Source organism: Melozone crissalis, unplaced genomic scaffold (genome assembly GCF_028551555.1).
Source record: "Melozone crissalis strain CALT ecotype California unplaced genomic scaffold, PUWL_Pcris_2 ptg000012l_1, whole genome shotgun sequence".
Classification (NCBI taxonomy): domain Eukaryota; kingdom Metazoa; phylum Chordata; class Aves; order Passeriformes; family Passerellidae; genus Melozone; species Melozone crissalis.
This window is the reverse complement of record NW_026535790.1, coordinates 15,916,949-15,936,671: the sequence shown is the minus strand read 5'-3', so window position 1 is coordinate 15,936,671 and position 19,723 is coordinate 15,916,949. Positions and strand designations below refer to the sequence as shown.

The 19,723-nt window shown below is 48.6% G+C and overlaps 1 protein-coding gene across 10 annotated transcripts in view; it reads right to left on the bottom strand.

Moving 5' to 3' along the window:
• TNRC6A (trinucleotide repeat containing adaptor 6A) overlaps positions 1-19,723 on the bottom strand; it is a 57,428-nt gene that overhangs the window by 12,432 nt on the left and 25,273 nt on the right. For 7 of the 10 annotated variants that reach the window (XM_054271252.1, XM_054271247.1, XM_054271248.1 and 4 more), the window contains 7 exons: positions 12,443-12,775; positions 8,813-8,860; positions 3,778-6,366; positions 2,802-2,966; positions 2,489-2,664; positions 2,243-2,323; positions 1,761-1,812 (listed from right to left, as the gene is read on the bottom strand). In XM_054271252.1, coding sequence (XP_054127227.1) covers positions 1,761-1,812; positions 2,243-2,323; positions 2,489-2,664; positions 2,802-2,966; positions 3,778-6,366; positions 8,813-8,860; positions 12,443-12,775 — 3,444 coding nt within the window. The remainder of the gene's footprint in view (positions 1-1,760; positions 1,813-2,242; positions 2,324-2,488; positions 2,665-2,801; positions 2,967-3,777; positions 6,367-8,812; positions 8,861-12,442; positions 12,776-19,723) is intronic. The other 3 variants (XM_054271250.1, XM_054271256.1, XM_054271257.1) reach the window with 1 other exon arrangement.

The following is a 19,723-nucleotide window of genomic DNA, read 5'->3' as shown; positions in this document are numbered from 1 at the left end:
ACAGCCCTGAACACACAGCACCCCAGCTTTGTACAGCCCTGGACACACAGCACCCCAGCTGTGAACAGCCCTGGACACACAGAACCCCAGCTTTGTACAGCCCTGAACACACAGAACCCCAGCTTTGTACAGCCCTGAACACACAGCACCCCAGCTTTGTACAGCCCTGGACACACAGAACCCCAGCTTTGCACAGCCCTGGACACACAGAACCCCAGCTTTGTACAGCCCTGGACACACAGCACCCCAGCTGTGAACAGCCCTGGACACACAGCACCCCAACTTTGCACAGCCCTGGACACACAGAACCCCAGCTTTGTACAGCCCTGAACACACAGCACCCCAGCTTTGTACAGCCCTGAACACACAGCACCCCAGCTTTGTACAGCCCTGGACACACAGAACCCCAGCTTTGCCTGCCCTGAACACACAGAACCCCAGCTGTGAACAGCCCTGGACACACAGAACCCCAGCTTTGTACAGCCCTGGACACACAGAACCCCAGCTGTGAACAGCCCTGGACACACAGAACCCCAGCTTTGTACAGCCCTGGACACACTGCACCCCAGCTTTGTACAGCCCTGGACACACAGAACCCCAGCTTTGCACAGCCCTGGACACACAGCACCTGAGCTGTGCACAGCCCTGGACACACAGAACCCCAGCTTTGCACAGCCCTGAACACACAGAACGCCAGCTTTGTACAGCCCTGGACACACAGCACCTGAGCTGTGCACAGCCCTGGACACACAGAACCCCAGCTTTGCCTGCCCTGAACACACAGAACGCCAGCTTTGTACAGCCCTGGACACACAGCACCCCAGCTTTGTACAGCCCTGGACACACTGCACCCCAGCTTTGCCTGCCCTGAACACACAGCACCCCAGCTTTGAGAGGACACCCCAGGTACCAACGCCTGCACACATCTGAGACATGGAATCACCACCAACACACTTTGCAAGGCTTCACGCAGTAATATCTGTCAGCTTGCTCTTAAAACCCAGTATGTATAATTGTTTAAACTTGCAATAATTTAAATATCAGGCTTGCCATTAATACTGAAATCTAAAACCCAAAAGACTACGAGCCCTGAAGTGAAAATACCCAATTTTGAAGTGGAATAAGGAGAGAGTAACTACACTAAAAACTACAATTAGTTTTAGTTAAACATTCTATCATCACAGTATACTGTAATTAATGTATTAAGAATTATTTTTCATTTGCTAAAGAAATAACAGTAATTGGAATCAAATAAACTGTAACGGCTCCCAAGTCATTTTATACTCAGGTTTAAGCATTTCTAAAACAACTGTGCAGCATTAATTCAGTTCTTAGAACGGAGCACGTGTTTCCAAGAATGAACCCACCGAGCCCGTGTGGGATTTGGTGTGTTTCTGTTTATACTCAGTGGAGGTGCCCAGAGGGCAATCAAGATATTTATATTACAAGGAACAACCCCACCACACCCTGAAAACATCCTCTCATGCCAGTTTAACATATATAAATATGGATAAGCTTAGTTTGATACGTGGCCAATATTCCTATAGCAACCAGGTGATTCTGTGTGCAGCATTACTCACTCACACAAATACTCTTCTCTACAAGGACATTCCTTTTCTTTAGGGACATATAGACTTAACTACATATAGCTATATATACACTACATATCATTTGAAAAATGTAATTTACAGAAGGATATAAGGTAAAAGAGAGTATGGAAGAAAAAGCAATAAAGCCCAGCTCGGTTCTACTGCTCTTACCTCCAGACATGTCCATCTTATTGCTCTGTATGGTTTCTTCTGGTGATTCTCTCTGAAGTAATAAAATAAATCACAGTTATTTATTTTTTAAGATAAAACAAAGAGATTCCTGCACACTATTACAATTCAAAACTGCAAGAAAGAAAAATCAAGACAATCAGATGCTACTTTAAAGCATTTCCTCCCTTCAGTTCCTACCCAGTCAAGGACAGGTTTCCTCACCAGAACTCCTAGTAAATGCAGTAAAGCATCAGGCTATGGGATGAATACCTGGGTAATGGTTACAAAACCACTTTTCATCAATAAAGGGGTCTTTTTGCAATGAGAATGCACAGAAAAGGGATGGCTGACGGGGGAGACAAACAGAAGTTAAAAGAAAACCACGATGAAAATGAACATTTGGCAATTGAGCATTTCTATGTCTGCACATTGCAACAAGCCCTGTGGAAAGGCAGCAAATCCAGACAGAGACAAATACTTACTGAAAAACTGAGATTTGTGAATTGCTTAATGAATGGATTGATCCATGTTTCATCTTGCTTATTTCCACCTTTCATTATTCCCTTAAAAACAGAAAGGAATTCCTGTGATACTCAGATCCGACTTTAATTACACCAACACGTGTTAAGAATGAAAATTAAAGTGTAATGTGCAAGTGCAGTAATCCCTTCTGACTCAGCCTTCAGAAATGACTGCAAGCCTTGCCCCGAGCTGCTCCTCATCCTCACCTTTGTGGGCATTTTCTTCATGTAGGGCGGCCAGTTCAACGAGGGGTTAGCTTCTTGTGAGGAACCGCTGTTCCACATTCCAATCTCCACATCCTCCTCTTCCTCCCAGCTGGTCTGACGACTGCCACTCAATGGCATGTCATCTCCACACCAACTATCTTGCATAGATTTAGGCCCTGGTGGTGGAAGAACCCGGCAGTGAACACTGCAGCAGCAGCTCCACCAAAGAGCCTGGTGCAAGTAAAAACCCCTGGAAAACAGGAAGCTTCCAGAGAGGCATTTCAGCCTTGCCAAGCACACTGAGAGCACTCACCAGGCTTGCCTGGAGGCTGCTGCCCCAGGGCAGTGTTTCCCCAGCCAGAGGTGCCTCCTGCGTCGCCGACAGGCTCTCCCCAGCTCGTACCAGTGTCCATGGGCTTGCCCCACGCCGCTGTCCCGTTATCCACAGTGGTGGCTGGAGCAGGAGGCTCTCCCCAACCTTTGCAAAGCAGGGGGAGTTATTGGCATCGTTCTGAACGGGGTTTTAGAGCTACCTAAAGAGACTCGAGTGTTTTGCCTTTTCTATATGCTTAACATACAGCAAAAAGCACGTGAGCACATATATTTTTGTTTTGTGTGAGGGTCATTGTTACAACTGCAAGCTGTTCCTTAAATAAAAGTAATCACAAAAGTACAAATTCTGTATTTACAGAATTGCATTCTGATAATGCAAAATGCTAAGATATTAAGCTAAGAGTGCTTGTTACGTGTAACTGACCCCACTTGGCACTTGAAAAAGAGATACAGCACAAAATACTTTCTACATCCCATTAAGTTCCTCTCCAAAATCATTATTCACTGCTCATGAAGCTACAAGACCAGAAAGTCTGACACCAAATCCTTATAAGCCCATCACCCCTTATTCTGTCCTGCAGAAGCTCAACGTGCTGCTTTTTTTGAAGGCTCATTGGCAAAATTAAATTTCATCTGGCTTAGAATCATTTAGGAAAGTATTTCAATCCTGAGACACTATTTTAAGTATTTTCTCTGCGTTCCCACTCCCCAGAACTCAAGCAGAGCTGTTTAGCCCTTATTACTGCAGTTATTTAAAACTAGAGCAGATCTCCAATCTGTACAAACACATCAATGCTCTGTGACAATGCTGTTCATTTCTTTAACAAACAGAAATTGTACTTCATTGCCACTTTGCCCTTTCCACTCTGAAACTAAAATATTGTTCTAAGAAGCAAGACTAAAAAGGAGCTTTACAGTCAATAGAAAACACAAATTTGGGTAAAAGGCAGGCTTACCAGAACCCGAGCTGCTCTCCTTGCTAGACATGGCACTTGAAGACAGTAGCTGCGGGTGTACCTGTGCTTGCTGGTCTGAACTGCTGCTACTGTTAGGGACGTTTTTATTCCACATGTTCACATTTTTGTAGTTGTACTTGCTGGGATCGCCCCAAGCAGAGGTTCCATCGTCAATCTCCATCTTGCGGCGAATGGATTCGGGGGACGGCTCCTCCCAGCCCGTGGGCTCCTCCTCCTTGGCCGGGGCTGGCATGGGCCCCCCCAGCCAGCCGGACCCCGGGGGCTTGTTGTTGGCAGACGGGGCTCCCCAAGAGCCAACATCCTGCTTGTTCCACTCAGGAGCGCTGGCTGCCTTTGACGAGTCCCCCCAGACTTGAGGCTGACTGGATTTCGGAGGGTCTCCCCAGCCCTGGCTCTGATTAGACTTCGCAGGCTCATCCCATCCTGAAGAGTTGTTTGGGGTCGCGTTGTTGCCTCCCCAAGTAACAGAATTTGATTTACCTGGCTCATTCCAACCAGACACCGACCTGTCGCTGTTGCTGCCTCCAGAACTGGATTTCTTTGCCTCACCCCAGTGGTTACTTCTGGAGTTTTCACCCCAGCTATCGCCAGCAGACACTGCCCAACCCTGGCTGGCCTTCTGTCCGTCTGCCCATCCCTGCTTCATCTTCGGTGTGTCATTCCAGGATGACTTTTCTTCTTTGCCACTTCCCCACGATTGATTGCTCTTGACCATTACTGTAGCAGCAGAATCTTCTTCCCACCCCCCTTGGCTGTTTGACCCTTTGGAGTCTCCCCACCTTGTAGCAGACTTTGGATCTCCCCACCCCGATACAGATGAGGTATCGTTATTATTAGGGCTAGGTCTATCCACACACCCCCCTGAGCTGGAAGTCTGTGTCACAGAGCCCCCCCAGGCCTCTGTCCCATTGTCAGTTTTCCTTTCACCCCTCGGCGACGTTTCGGTGTCCCAGGCAGTGTTCTGTTTGATTGGAGTCTGTCCCCACCCGGAGTTGGAAAGGACGCGCGGATCTAGGTCAGTTCTGTTCACTATGCTTTGGAGTAACGTGTGCTGGTCGACTTTCCTCCTCTCTCGGCTCTGGCCCTCGGCGGCCGCTCTGTCCTCGTGGCAGCTGGCGCTCTCCGAGCTGCCCTCGCCGTCCCCCGTACCTGTTTTGGCCCACGTGCTGCTCTGCTCAGCCATCTGGGAGGCAGCGGAACCCTGGCTGCTCAGCTCCTCCTCCTCAGTAGACTTCCATCCGTTTGTAAACTTCCTGCTGCTTCCATTGAGGCCCTCGCCGGAATGCTGATTGCCGGGCAGTTTGCTCCACTCCCCGTTGGGGATGTTGGTGCCAGCGCTCTGTGCAGGGCTGCCCCATCCTCTTCTGCTCCCGCCGGCGCTCGCACCGCTCCCGTTTCCCCAGGGCACGTTCTGGGAGCCCACTGCCCCTGCCTCCCACACCCCTCCGCCTTTATTCCCGTTGATTTGAAAGTTAGTGCTGCCGGGCCCGCTGCCGCCCGGCTGCATTAGAGTTGCATTCACAGTGTCACCATTAGCTTGGCTGTTTGGGCCTGGACATTTGTCTCCAGAGTAACTAGAACCATAGGCACCCCAGGTAGTACCATAAGAGCCGCCAGTTTTGGCCTCACCGTTGCTCAGGTGAGAGATGGAAGTGCCGTTTGCCACTGGAGAGGCCTGAATCTGAGAATGATTCATTGTGCTCACGCGCCAGGCCCCGGGCCCTGCAGTGCTGGGCAGCTCGTTCATCTGCACCGAACCAGCAGAGTTTGGTAAACTAGAGGTCATAAAGTTAGTAGTGTTATTTGGTCCATTCATTTCAGTGTTAAGGTTTTGAGGTTGCCCACTGAATGGAACATTCCTTGTACCATTTACTTCAGAATCACAACTTTCCTGAAGGCTTCCCCAGGAACCGTGGGCCGAGCCACCCACTTTCGAGTTAATACTCTGGCTGTTGGCCATCTGACCTATGGTACTGCACTGAATGCTTGTGCCAGGACTCCCACTCCCCACGGACCCTTTCAGGGCATGTCCACTGTTCTCCAACACGGACCAGGCACCATGGTTGCCATTTGAATTCAAAGTGCTTGGATTTAACCCTCCATTTGATGAAGAGCTTATGGTGCCCCAAGCATTCATTCTATTGTTGCTACTTTCAGATTTGCTGTCAGGAGCATCCACAGAAACTTGACATGTGCTTATTATGGACCCGTGGGATAACCCCCAGGGCCCATTAATACTTCCATTGCCCACATTATTGCTGTTGCTACCAACCACAAACTTATTCTGCGCCCCGTGGCCGAGGCCGTTGCGAATGCCGTCGCCCTCTCCTGCCGTGCTCCCTGAAGCCATGATCACGAGGTTGCGCTCCGACCCAGAGCTGGAGGCAGAGTCAGTGTCCATACATTCTGAAGTCAGCTCTGGGTCACTGCCAGTGATTGATGGCCATGCTTCTTTGTCAGAGCCGTCTACGATAACTTTATCCCAGTTTGTGCTGGAGTCGCTATTTGAAGAGACTGGTCCCCAGTGAGAATTTTCATAATGGGATCCTAGACCACTGTGGTTCAGATCTAGAATGAAGAAGGAAAGCCCAAGGGCATTATTAAGAGTTCAGTGTTATTCATTAAGCAGAAGAGGGTAAAAAAAAAGTATAAAGATATTAAGCCAGGAATTATTTTGCTTATTATTTTGCTTCTGTTAAAACTACAGTCATGGTAAGTGACAGAGAAAGCTTTAAGTACAGCTGCCCAAAGGCTGCCAGGCACAACCCAGAACACCTCCAGCATGCAGAGCTGCTCTCACAAAAACCTCAGAAAACTTTACACTCCTAAAGGTCTTTTTCTTCCAGAAAAAACATTTTTTTAAAGGATACTCTGTATCACCACATACAAAGTATTTTCTAAAACACATATAGGTATTAAAAACCACAATAGTAATTAAAACCTGAAAACACACCGAAAGGCAGAAATTCCAAGAGGACACAGCCCTGGCCCAGCAGTACCAAGTGCTGCGTGACAGCAGTCAGAGAACACACACCTTCCCACCCCTGTTACAGATGATGTATAGGAGCCTTCAGTACAAGTTATTCAAGGTATTTTCTTTCATACAACAACAGCTTGGCACAAAAAGCACAAGACCCATCTGAAGTTCTGCTTTCAGAACGCACCGATGCACAAGCCTATTTTTAATTCATTTTTCATCAATATCAATATTACTGATCCTACAGTGAAACAGAACTGAGTGCAAGGCCCTGGCTGCCAGAGCTGGAGCAGCACAGAGCAGGGATCACCCACTGCTGCTCAGCCCCGGCACTGAGCTGAGCTTCCCCTGGCACACCACGGTGAGGAACGAGGATGGGGGCCCAGCAGTTTGGACCAGGAGGAGTGGCAAAGCCCGCGGCAGGCAGGCAGAGTGCTGGGATGGTGTGTGACAGCTGCACAGGCCTGGAGAGCCACCACCACCCTTGGGAGAGCCAGGATTTGGCTGAGCATCACCCAGAGCCTGCCCGTTTGTGTGAGCACCACGAGAACACTGCCACGGCTGAACAACCGCCCAACAAACTTCAGGGTGGCAGCTCTCACCACGGTATTTTGAAAAAGGACATTTAACCTGCACTAAGGGACTGATCAAAGAGCTGCGTGCACTCTGGGGAGAGACAGAACCAACGGCACAGAACAAGATCCTGATCACACAAACACCATCCCAGGAACAGCGTCCCTTTAAAAGCAACACAAAGGCAACACACAGATGGCAAACAGCCTGAATTCAGCACTGAGAGATACAGGTTAGGACTACAAGGCACAGGGAAATGGTAAAACAAACTCTGATTTGCACAGCAGCAGAAGACATGAAGAAAGCCTGTATTTATCCCAATTCTGTTACCCGAATTTGGTTGCAGTTTGTGCAGAGCTGATCCACAAGCAGCACGCAGTGATTAACTTCCACTCAGCTGATTTCTCCCATTACACACAAAACTACTTAGACCAACAGTCCTTCTCCTGCACATAAACTGTTAGTGATGTCTAGCATGAGTTCTGGAACATTCCTACCTGAACCTCCCCAGCTCGTGCACTTCAGAGACCAAGGATACAAACACTGAGCAAGCAGATACCAGCTCTGACTTTCTGTATCTGGCAGGGACCACAGAACACCCTCAAAACTGAAAAATGACATGTGACAACACCCTGCATTTGGTGCAAGCACAGGGAGCCAGAACAGCCCACTCTTGCTTTTCTTCCCAAAACTATTTAAAGTTGCAACTGAACTTTTGCTGCCTAAATCCTTGACAAAAAAACATTTACACAAACCCGAGTTTCTTAAAATTCGGTAATCTGCTAAGATTGCTTTCAGCAATTTTTAATTTAATGCTTTCCAGCTATGAGTTATCCTGCAGGAAACATTTGCAAAAAACCGTACGTATTTTAAAAAGCAGTTTGTCATCACATGGGCTAAAATAAACAGGATTGAGAAGTGTAAATTAAGAAATACCTGAATCTTGCACCCTCTGCCTCCTTTTCCTGCTCCAGCACACCTGGCACCCCAGGCTGTCAATACCATACCTTGCAATCACTGCACCTTTGGGCCTTATGAACAAATTCATTTTAGTAAATACAGTCCTGAGCTTTTAGCAAACAAATCAAGACATGATTTCCTCCACAGTGTGACATGTCTCTGATAGGAAGCACAAGCTTGCACAGATTATTCAATACCATAAGAGGCAAGTCAGCATGGAAGCATAAACGTAAAAAAAAACCAAAAACAGTACCTTAATGCTAAGGTGACAAAAACTCTTAGTATGAATTCTGACTTAATTAGAAAATTAAAAATGTTAAACCAAATTAGTATGCAATGGCACAGAGAAGGTATACTGCAATCATTCACACACCCATGCCAATGAAAAGCATAAGCCAAAGAACAAAAATAAAAATAAAAATTAAAAAAATCAGACAAAACTGTGTGACACATGTAACCACCACAAACACGTAGTGCAAAGCAGGTGAGATGGAAGTAGCTAACCTGACTGGTTAGGGGAGTGGCTCACCAAGTCCCGAATGGGAGGCATGCCTACAAAAAAAAAGCAAAAAAATCACAGAAGTGTTACTTCAGCAAATGAGAGAACAGTCCCCAAAGCACTCGGTGCTGTAAACTCAGTCCTTAGACCCCTTTTTCAGGACAGGTTTCTCTCAGGGCCAGCTCAGTCTCACGGTCTGCTCTGAATCACATTCCCCGCACAAGGAGCAGGGACACGGCAACAAACTCAGCCTGGGGATGTGAGAATTTGCAATTCTGCTGCTTTTATGACACATTTCAATTACAACCCACTTGTTACACATTTGGCATTTAATGAACCAATTTAATGTGTCCTTAAAAGAGGATACAGTCAGGGAAACCACAACCAGTTCATTTTGGACTGCACTGACTAAGAAGTTGAGCAGTCAGCCCTGAAACTTCAGCAAGTTCCTCTCCCCTCTCTGAACAGCACATTTGCTGCACCTCCCAGCCAGGGCTCTGCTGCCTGCCCGAGCAAACAGCAGCACCTGAGCACGGCCCAGCTCAGACTGAACCTCAGCACGGGCACAGCCATCCACCACCGGCCCCCCTCACATCCTGCTCCTCCCCTGTGCCACTCCACAGAATCAAACTTCATCTTTCACACCCACAGTTCCACAGCTGGAGACCGTAACTGTTACACTGAAGGCAATGTTCCCCAAATTAATGCAATCCTCATCACCACCAACTGCAAATCCCAGCTGCTCCTTCTTCCCTGAGTCCCCCGACAGCTGAGAGCCACCCCAGGTTATTGGGGCACCTTTTGCTCCCAAGGGCTCTGGCTGGGACACAGCTTTGTGAGATGCACCAGGACAAAGGCAGATGGGAGGAATCCACACTGGAGCCCTGCCAGGAGCCCCGTCCTGCTCTCCTGTTCAGCTCTGGCCACAGCCAAAGCAGTTACTGCTGGGAATATTTCAGTTTACAATGATAAATCATTCATCGTGGAACAGCCACCTGGCTATCCCAAGGTGTTCCAGAGCAGAGGTGAGCAAACACCAGGGCAGCAACCAACCCTGCCCTTCATGTCAAGTTTGCACATGGGGCACGCCAGTGGAGACAACAATAAACTGGGAATGGAAGTGTCCTGATAAAGAGCTACTTAGGGAGATCTCTAAAAATAACCATCTTGGCACTGGCCTGGATCTGTTTCAGAAGCACTACAAGCCATGAGCTTCATTTATGTGTCTCTACTAAAACAACACGCCAAATGTCCTAAAAACAGCAGGAAAAACCCAGCCCACAGGCCTAGCCCTTCTTCAGCTTTACTTCTGGACAAAGCATGTTGATTTTCCAAACAGGAGACAACTGTTGACACAAAACACAAGTAAAGAGATCAGGGGTTTAGACCGCTGATATAATTCAAAAATTCTCCAATACCAACAACTTAAAATCTTAGTGTGCCCAGGGCAATTAAAGAGTTTAAATTCAGCAGTATCTGCCTGCATTACCTGGCTTTTACAAAGCACCTACCAAACCATTCCAACACAGCTGAACTGGGGAGAGATCCTTTCAGGAATTACGCACAAACCCAAAGCCATTCCCAACTCCAGCAATTCTGACTTCAACACCTGAAGCCCCAGTTTTTCTTTTAGCCCTAAAATACAGATCAGTCCCAGCAGCCATTGGTTTATCCATGGCTGTCCCATCTATGCAAGCGACCTACAGATCTGTCAAATGTCATGAGGTTTTACACTCCAGAGGTAACACAGAGAGTACCTGGAGCTGCTGGGGGAGGCTGAAAGAGGAAGCAGGGAGAGTGAGTGAAACTGAGACAGGCAAATGACAACAGCATTTCCTCTCAGACACAAAGGTGGCAGGAGACATCAGCCCTGCTGGACGGGGCCTCCCCCACCTCACCAGCGCCAGACCAGAGCTTGAAACAGAAACCCAGCACAGAAAAATCATCTGCCTTTCCATTACCATCCTGTCTGTGTTTGGAAAGAACATGACAGCACATCCAAACCCGCTGCTATTCCTGGTTATTGCAGGGAAGGAGACATTCCAGGCACGCACATGGCACCAAGAAAGCGGAGCCGAGTGCCCAGCCTCAGATGGCAGCTCTGAGCTCTCCTGGGACACTCAGAACATCAGGAACAGAGCTCTGGCAGGAGCTACAGCCAACACAGACACTGTCCTGAGGTGACAAAGGGATGTGGCCAAGCCCTGCCTCCCTGCAGGACCCTGCACCCAGAGCAGCAGGGCACAGCTCAGAGCACACCCTGCCCCAGCCCCAGGCAGCCCTGGCACCTGCTGGCACTGCCCACAGCTGCACAAACCACTGAGCAAACCTGGACAAATGCAGCACACAAATGGAACCCAGCTAATTAAACGCTGGGCTGGTGTTCACAGTACAATGGAGAACGGCACACAAATCCTCTGGATACTGCTAGGAGACTTAATAGGTTGTATAAGCAGTAATACTTCTTAAATTAGTTTACGTGTGAATTTTTATTTAAATCACCACTCTTATTTAAAGCACCTTGCCAGGGGAGTACACATGCTGCAGGAAAAGTTTCACCTTAATGAAAGGTAGCTTTAAACACCACTAGGGACAGGAACAACATCATACAGGCGAAGCAAAGAAAAGAAGCTACTTAAAAATTACCTGTTGCAAAGGCAAAGATTTCCATCAGTATGTTACAGAAATAACACTGGAAAGTATAAAAAATAATATGGGAAACATTCCTCAAGGACTCATGGATAAACTGCTTCCAGTGCTTTGTTTACTTTCATTTTAAATCATGCTTCTTCAGTATGCAGTACTCCGAACAGCTCAAAATTTAACTCAAACTTGAAATACTAAGGCTATTTTCAGGATTTTATTTTTTTTCTCTTTTTTTCACTAAAGGGGCTGAGACTCACATCATCACTGCTACATGCACATCAAAATGTAAATACTAGTATAAAAATAAGAAAGTATTAAGCATTGACATGCATTAATACCAAGTCCCTTTGAAAAGCTAGATCCCTCACAGAAAGTTACTATTTTTCCAGACAAAAATAAACTACATTAATGTCCTGTAAAATTAACTGAGCTGCATGTTAGTGCAGTCACTGAACAGCACATCCTACATGTGCAACAGGCAAGCTCACCTTTCTTAAAAGACTGTTTGAAGGAATGCATAACAAACCAAAATAACAAAAGATGATTGAACTTAAATAGCAGTAAAGGTATGAGTGGATCCATTCTGTAATACAACAAAGCTTCAGGAGAAAAACCTTTCTTTCTGGGATGCCTCTACCAAAACCGGATGCAACAGAGGTGCTTTGTACCACAGCCATGCTGGGATAGTGCTGAACACAAATCAGGGAATGTGCAGCACAGCAGAGGCCACAATGGAACCACCACCAGCTCCTGCCATGGCTGCCACTCACTGCTGCCCAGAGCCTGAGACAGGGGCTGAGCCTCATGTGCAACCTGCCCAGAGAGGCAAAACCACCCTGCAACACGCACCGTCGAGCTCTGACACAGGAAAGGATCTCCTCATGCTCCAGCTTACAGCGCAAGTTCAAACACTGCTGGCTGAAATATCCCCCGATAATGAATTTAAGTGACTCGATTTTAGCCACAGGAAAAGAAGGCAGTGCCCTCACCTGGCTGTTTTTTGCTGCTGTTGGGCACTTCTCCGTTGGTCACGGGCTGGTTATTGGTGCCAGTGCTGCCTCCTGGCTGGCCGCTGAACACCTTGGGGGTGGGCCCCAGGTTCGCAGCGATCCCTGGTAGCTGCTGCCCCCGTTTCAGAAGCTGCTTCTGTTCCTGGTGTCGGAATCGCGGCGGTACTTCCCGGGGAGGGTACCGAGGCGAGGGCTGCTGCTGGCTGCTGGCTGGGGCCCGCTTGGCATTATTGGGAGTGCTGGTTCCTGGGGAAGTGCCGCTGGAGGTCACGGGCTGGGGCTGGCTTACACTGGTCTTGGTTTGTTCTGGCACTGCCCCCACCCCCAGGAAAAAGAAAGTGGGACAAAGTTATTCATGTGAACAGCGACTGAAAAAAATGAAGACTAAGTCAATATTATTAGAGGTGTTTATTTATGAGGTAATGGCAGCATTTCTTGTGATTCAAGCTGTAACTCATCCCCGAGGAAAAGTTCTGTTATCCCTCAATGACTTTCGTGGCACAGACCTGGAAGCAGGAATATGCCTTGCTATCACTCCTAACCAAGTTATCCCCGTTACAGGATGCCACTAACCACCTTTCTACAGCCTCTGCCAACAAATCAGCACTATGCAGTTTATTTCAGCATTGAACCTTTATTTACAAAATGTTCAAGTAGGAAAAAATTAAGTTTCCCATTTAAGTATTACCTAAAGAAAACTGCTCTGGCCTGGCCCCAAAAGAACAAGGGGCAAGCAGGACCTACAGGACATGCTGCTCAGGGCTCCCTGCTTTAGGGAGCCCAACAGGCAAAGGGACAGCTATTCCTGCCCTCAGGTGCCTGCTGCCAGCAGGAAGGGCTGCAGGACACTCTGCTCAGGGCTCCCTGCTTTAGGGAGCCCAACAGGCAAAGGGACAGCTATTCCTGCCCTCAGGTGCCTGCTGCCAGCAGGAAGGGCTGCCAGCACAGGGAACGCTGCACACAGGACAGTGCTGGCACTGGGAAAATGCCAAATGTGCAACTGCAGCTGCCAATGATGCCAGAGCCAGCAGCACGGCCCCAGCAGGGCGAGGGGAAGGTCAGACCACGGGCAGAGGGAGCACCAAGCCCAGGGGCAGGCTGGGCACAGCTCAGCAGGCAGAGAGGGCTCTGAGCTGCTGCTGCTGCTGCTGCTGCTGCTGCTGCTGCTGCCTCCCCTCCAGCTGCAGGGCAGCTCTGCCCCTCTCACTGCATTGATATGTTAATGTGCTTTGCAAATTCCTCGGATGAGATATGCATTAAGTGTCAATATTTATTGTGTGTGCAACTTCCCAAGATACCTCAGTACTCGACCACGACCTCCCTCAGCACCAGGAATAATGTTACTGCACGACTGAGAGTGTAGTTTTCAGGGGCTTTTAAAACCTTTTAAATATGTTTAAAGACCATTTCATCATTCACTTTCAGGAACCGAGTCATGGGAATACAACAAAAAACAAAAACAAACTCGAGCTTTTGTTTAAGGAATCAATTTGAATGTTGTCAGTGCTACTTATGATATAATCTCTGTTTATTTCTACTTTACGTATTCTGAAAAACATGAAACGGAAGCCTTTAGAATAAAAAGCCACTGAAGAATCAGCATCCGAGTTGTGTTTTAATGGAATATTGCATTTTGGGCAGCAGAAAAGAAAAACTTTGGAGACCTCCTTGTTTGACAGTGGGTGGGCAGAAGCCTCAGGGTGAGGACACCCAACTTCAGCTGCCCCTCCAGGGCCCCCAGCTCCTGTGGGGCACAGCAGGGACTCAGCTCTCCCAGGGCACAGCTGACTGCAGAGGAAAGGCCAGGACACAACTCAATTTATTGTACGCAGCACAGGGAACAGAAGGTATTGAAAGGCTATTAGATCAACTGGGAAGTTGATAAAGATCACAACCACCACTTCAGATTTCCTCAATCTAAGCTGCTCCCTATGTTAAGGGAAGGCAACTGGTTCCTTGCAAAATATTTTGATGAACATAATGAGACAACAAACTGTGATTCTGACTTCTGGTTCAAAACTGAACTTCACAAGTAGGAAATAATATTAAACAAATCTATTTCATTTGGTGCTTCTAAAATTTCTTGCATTATAAATAAAGTAACTGAGAGTGACTAAGCCCTGAAGGGGGGGAGAAGTGCTATTGAAGCGAATTGCTGAGAATTTGTTGACAATTGCATGCAGAAGGACTTTGAACTTTTCTGTGTCCAGGTACGGCAAGGGGCTCTGAAATGAAACCACGTTTGTTCACACTCCACAAGCTGTGTAAGCAGTGCCCAAACCGTAACTTGTGGTGCTCTCCCTGTGCCCCCTGCCCCAGCTGGTGCCAAGGATGAGCCTTCAGAGCCTGGAGCACATCCAGCTGAGCTGAGCTGAGCGGACAGTGACACACAGAAACCCCTGCGCAGCCCCAGAGCGGCGCTGGGGCCACAGCCCCACGCAGGACACACACACACACTGCAGCCCGTGGCACACACTGCTCCAGCCCTTTTCCTTCCACCGCCACCTGAAGCAGAAAACACAAACACCCTCCCTTGAGGAGATTTTAATACAACATGCAGCACCCCATAACACTGAGCCACTTCTCCCTCCCTGCCTCTTGCACTCCTGCTGCTGGGGGTACAGTGAAACCATTTCCATCTGACACCCAGACAGAGCCGCCAGCAGCACGCCCAGGGCACCCCAGCACTCTGCTTTCCTAATTAAAGCTGCTTTAAGGCCAAGTGTGTTAGAACCGACCCCAAGGGACCTGCAGGAACTCAAATCACTTTTGACTATCAAGGAGTGCAACAAATAAACAAGGTACTCGCTGCCCAGCCAGCCCTAAGGCAGAACACCAACAGCACTTCTCTAACAGCTCATGAATATTATATTTCACATAGATTCTAAGCATTTGTTTCCTTAGCAAACACGGCAACTCTATCTACTATGATAGCGGCAAATCGTATAACACACTTGCCAGGTCCCAGGGCTAGGCTACAGAATATACAGAGTCCACAATTATATGCTAATTTTCAACTGAAATTATCCAAAGTGCAACAGAATTCCCTTGCCTTCGCTTCCCTGAGAACCACAGAGTAAGTTTTGAGCTATAAAATTCTCCAACATTTTCTGCTCCACAACTTCTCAGAAGGCTAAATAACACATTAATATTCCAATATGGCTACTATGAATTCCAGCACCCCATAATCATTATTTTAATATTTTAATTTGCTCTAGACTAGTCGCTTGTTAATAAAAGTTTGTTCTACACACCAACATTTAATTTTGAATTCTATTAAGGCAGAAAGATAGTATTAACAAATTTGCAGTTTATCACAGTTAACTGACCAGCAACAGCAAGTTTACAGAAACTAGCATTAAAAATGACAGATTTTCATAAAGAACAAACCTGCTGCACACCCTCAGAGCAGGGGATGGTGGAGTTACAGTTTACAGAGAGATTCCAAAGAAAGACGCTTCCAACTTGTGTTGCTTTCCCACTCTGCGGATTTCATTAGAAAATGGAGGAGAAGCATGGTGTCATTTTACTGCTCCAGGAGCTGCCTGCCAACTCCTGCTGGAGCAGGGGCCCGGGGACTCGGCTCCCCCTCCAATAAAAAATGGCAGCTGCCTGAGGAACTTTAATGCGGATGGAGGCAGCTCCTGGCGGGCAGGGAGCTCAGATGCTCCGCTGCCCCGCACAAAGAGCGGCGCCAGGCGGGCAGGGCCGCGCTGCCTCCCCGGGGAGCGGCTGGAGCTGCTGGAGCTGCCCCCCGAATCGCGCCCTGCGCCTCATGTCCCGGCTGGCAGGGCTGCCAGCCCCGGGGCGACGCTGCCTCTCGGGCTCTCGCACACCTAAGACGTGGTGCTAGAATTTTCCTGCTGGAAAAATGGCCGCAGCTGTGAGCTCGGAGCTGCTCTGGAAAATATCTCGTGTTTGCCAAGGCTTTAACCCCTGCAGATCCGCACGGAGGTGAGCGCGCCCTTCCCGCGGCGCTGCGCGGCCGCAGGCCCGTCCCCTGCATTCCTGCAGACACCCCCCGGATCCAGCAGCTAGCAGGAGAGGTTTTCCAGTCAGGAAAAGCAGAGTAAGGCAGGCGAAAGCCCCGACAAACCCAGCGGGGGCTGTGCGCTCGGGCCGTTCCGCTGCGCCGAGAAGAACAAGCATAAGAAGTTTCCAAGGTGGGAAATATGAGTCAAAGATTTCAATTCCACACCCAGCTATTTTTAGAGCGCTTTCCGTTTCACTGGGCAATTCAGTTGACTCTGTTCTGCAATGAAAGTGGCACTTTCTGGGCTGCAGGGACAGCCCGTGCTGCTCCCCTGAGCCCCACGGCCAGAGCCAGCCCAGCGCTGGGCACTGCCCGTCAATTCCTGCCCATCCACATACCCCACTGTGTGCAGGGCATTTCAGCCCTGCAGCACACACAGTTCCCATCCATACATCCATGTGTGCAGAGGCATTCCTGCCCCTCTGAGCTCCCACAGTCCCCATCCATACATCCCACTGTGTGCAGGGCATTTCAGCCCTGCAGCACACACAGTTCCCATCCATACATCCATGTGTGCAGAGGCATTCCTGCCCCTCTGAGCTCCCACAGTCCCCATCCATACATCCCACTGTGTGCAGGGCATTTCAGCCCTGCAGCACACACAGTCCCCATCCATACATCCATGTGTGCAGAGGCATTCCTGCCCCTCTGAGCTCCCACAGTCCCCATCCATACATCCCACTGTGTGCAGGGCATTTCAGCCCCTCTGAGCTCCCACAGTCCCCATCCATACATCCCACTGTGTGCAGGGCATTTCAGCCCTGCAGCACACACAGTTCCCATCCATACATCCATGTGTGCAGGGCATTTCAGCCCCTCTGAGCTCCCACAGTCCCCATCCATACATCCCACCGTGTGCCGGGGCATTCCAGCCCCTCTGAGCTCCCACAGTCCCCATCCATACATCCCACTGTGTGCAGGGGCATTCCAGCCCCTCTGAGCTCCCACCCTGCAGCACACACAGTTCCCATCCATACATCCATGTGTGCAGAGGCATTCCTGCCCCTGCTCCCAGTCCCCATCCATACATCCCACTGTGTGCAGGGCATTTCAGCCCCTCTGAGCTCCCACAGTCCCCATCCATACATCCCACCGTGTGCAGGGCATTTCAGCCCTGCAGCACACACAGTCCCCATCCATACATCCATGTGTGCAGGGCATTTCAGCCCCTCTGAGCTCCCACAGTCCCCATCCATACATCCATGTGTGCAGGGCATTTCAGCCCCTCTGAGCTCCCACAGTCCCCATCCATACATCCATGTGTGCAGGGCATTTCAGCCCCTCTGAGCTCCCACAGTCCCCATCCATACATCCCACTGTGTGCAGGGCATTTCAGCCCCTCTGAGCTCCCACAGTCCCCATCCATACATCCCACTGTGTGCAGGGCATTCCAGCCCCTCTGAGCTCCCACCCTGCAGCACACACAGTTCCCATCCATACATCCATGTGTGCAGAGGCATTCCAGCCCCTCTGAGCTCCCACAGTCCCCATCCATACATCCCACTGTGTGCAGGGCATTCCAGCCCCTCTGAGCTCCCACCCTGCAGCACACACAGCTCCCATCCGTACATCCATGTGCACAGGGCACTTCAGCCCCCTGAGCTCCCACCCTGCAGCACACAGAGCCCAGCTCAAAGCTGCTCCTGGAACAGCCTTTCCCTCAGTGCAGGGCTCAGCACTGGGCTGCCTGCAGGGTCTGGGCTGGGAAATTCGGGATAATGGGACTGACTTGTCCGTATCCAACAGCTCTGACTCCAAACGCAGCACAAGGACATATTCTGCCATACTAAAAGACACACCACAACTGACAATTCTACAGTATTTTCAACAAATAGGAACTCGAATTATACCTATTTTTTCCTAGAATACCTGGTTCAAAAGAACTGGGAAGGCACTTGCTGCGCAGCGGCTGCACAAACAGATAAACTTTCCACTTAGCAACTAACTAACAGACTGGCCTCTAGCTGTCCCAAGCTCTATTCCCTCCTTTAGTGACACCAGCTGGACCAAACCAGGCAGGTGAGAACCCCTGAAATCTGCAGGAATGCCACATGTGCATTTTTAACTGCAGTACCATGGTATTAAATTGCTGCTGGTACCAGAAACGTTGTTGTTAGCATCTTTCTCATTACTTTAATTCCCAATCCTGGACAGGAAAACCCCCAGCTCCACGAACTCCCTCGGAAGGTTCTTGTCATTTTACAGGAAGGCTGGGAGCTGCTTCAGCTGGTACAACAGCCATTTCTTCCTTAGATAAAACAACAGTTTGGAGCTGTCCAAACTACACTTAAACCAAGAAATACCCTCCCTTCCACCCCCAGCACTTAACCAGCTTCTTTTCTGAAAGAGGCACATAATTCTGAATTATTTAGAGATCCTATACTCTTGTATTTTATCTTCAGCTCATGCACAGAATAAATAATTTAAGACATTAACGTGATGGAAACTTGGAAACTAATGAAACATTAATTTGCATCCTGAACACAAGGAGGCAAAACTGGTGAAACACGGCAAGAGCCATGTGCAACACAAGCTTCGGATTTTGTTCCTATAGAAACTGTAGCAAAAAGTTGTGTATCTGCATCTCATGATATCTTTTCTTCCACAGCACTGCCAGTTTATGTTTCTCTGACAACTCTAAATTCCTGCTGAACTTTATGAAATGCCCTTTAAATAATTCCAACATCATTAAGTTGGAACTTAACACTTCCATCAGTGAATCTTTCTCTCAAGGCAGAAAAAAAATAATAATAAAAAATGTTTAATTACTCTGTCCTTCAGAAGAAAGACATTTCCATTCCACATGAAGATTCCCACTGGGGAGCCTCCCAAGCAGAATTCCTGCCCCCCCGGTCCAGGCTATTTTCAGCCCTTTGCTTGTGATGCCAGTGCAGCCCAAGCACAGGGTCAAATGGGCACACCAAGTGTTTGCTATTATACAGCAAAGTATCCTACCCCTCTCCTTCTTCACTGCGTGCTCAGACATGTTCTATCACTTCAGAGCAAACCCAGACATCTTCATAATTCTGTAAATCTGTTCTGTGATCCCACAATCCTTATGGCAGGAGTTACAGAACAAAAGCAACCCTTAGCTTGTATTCAAACACAATTCCATGCTCTGCTTGAAAACGGGCATGCTAAAAAACAAATGAAGAGTATTTATTAGTTATAATAGTCTTCCAGGACTTTTATTTAATTTGTTTTATATTAAATTGCTGCCCCGTGCC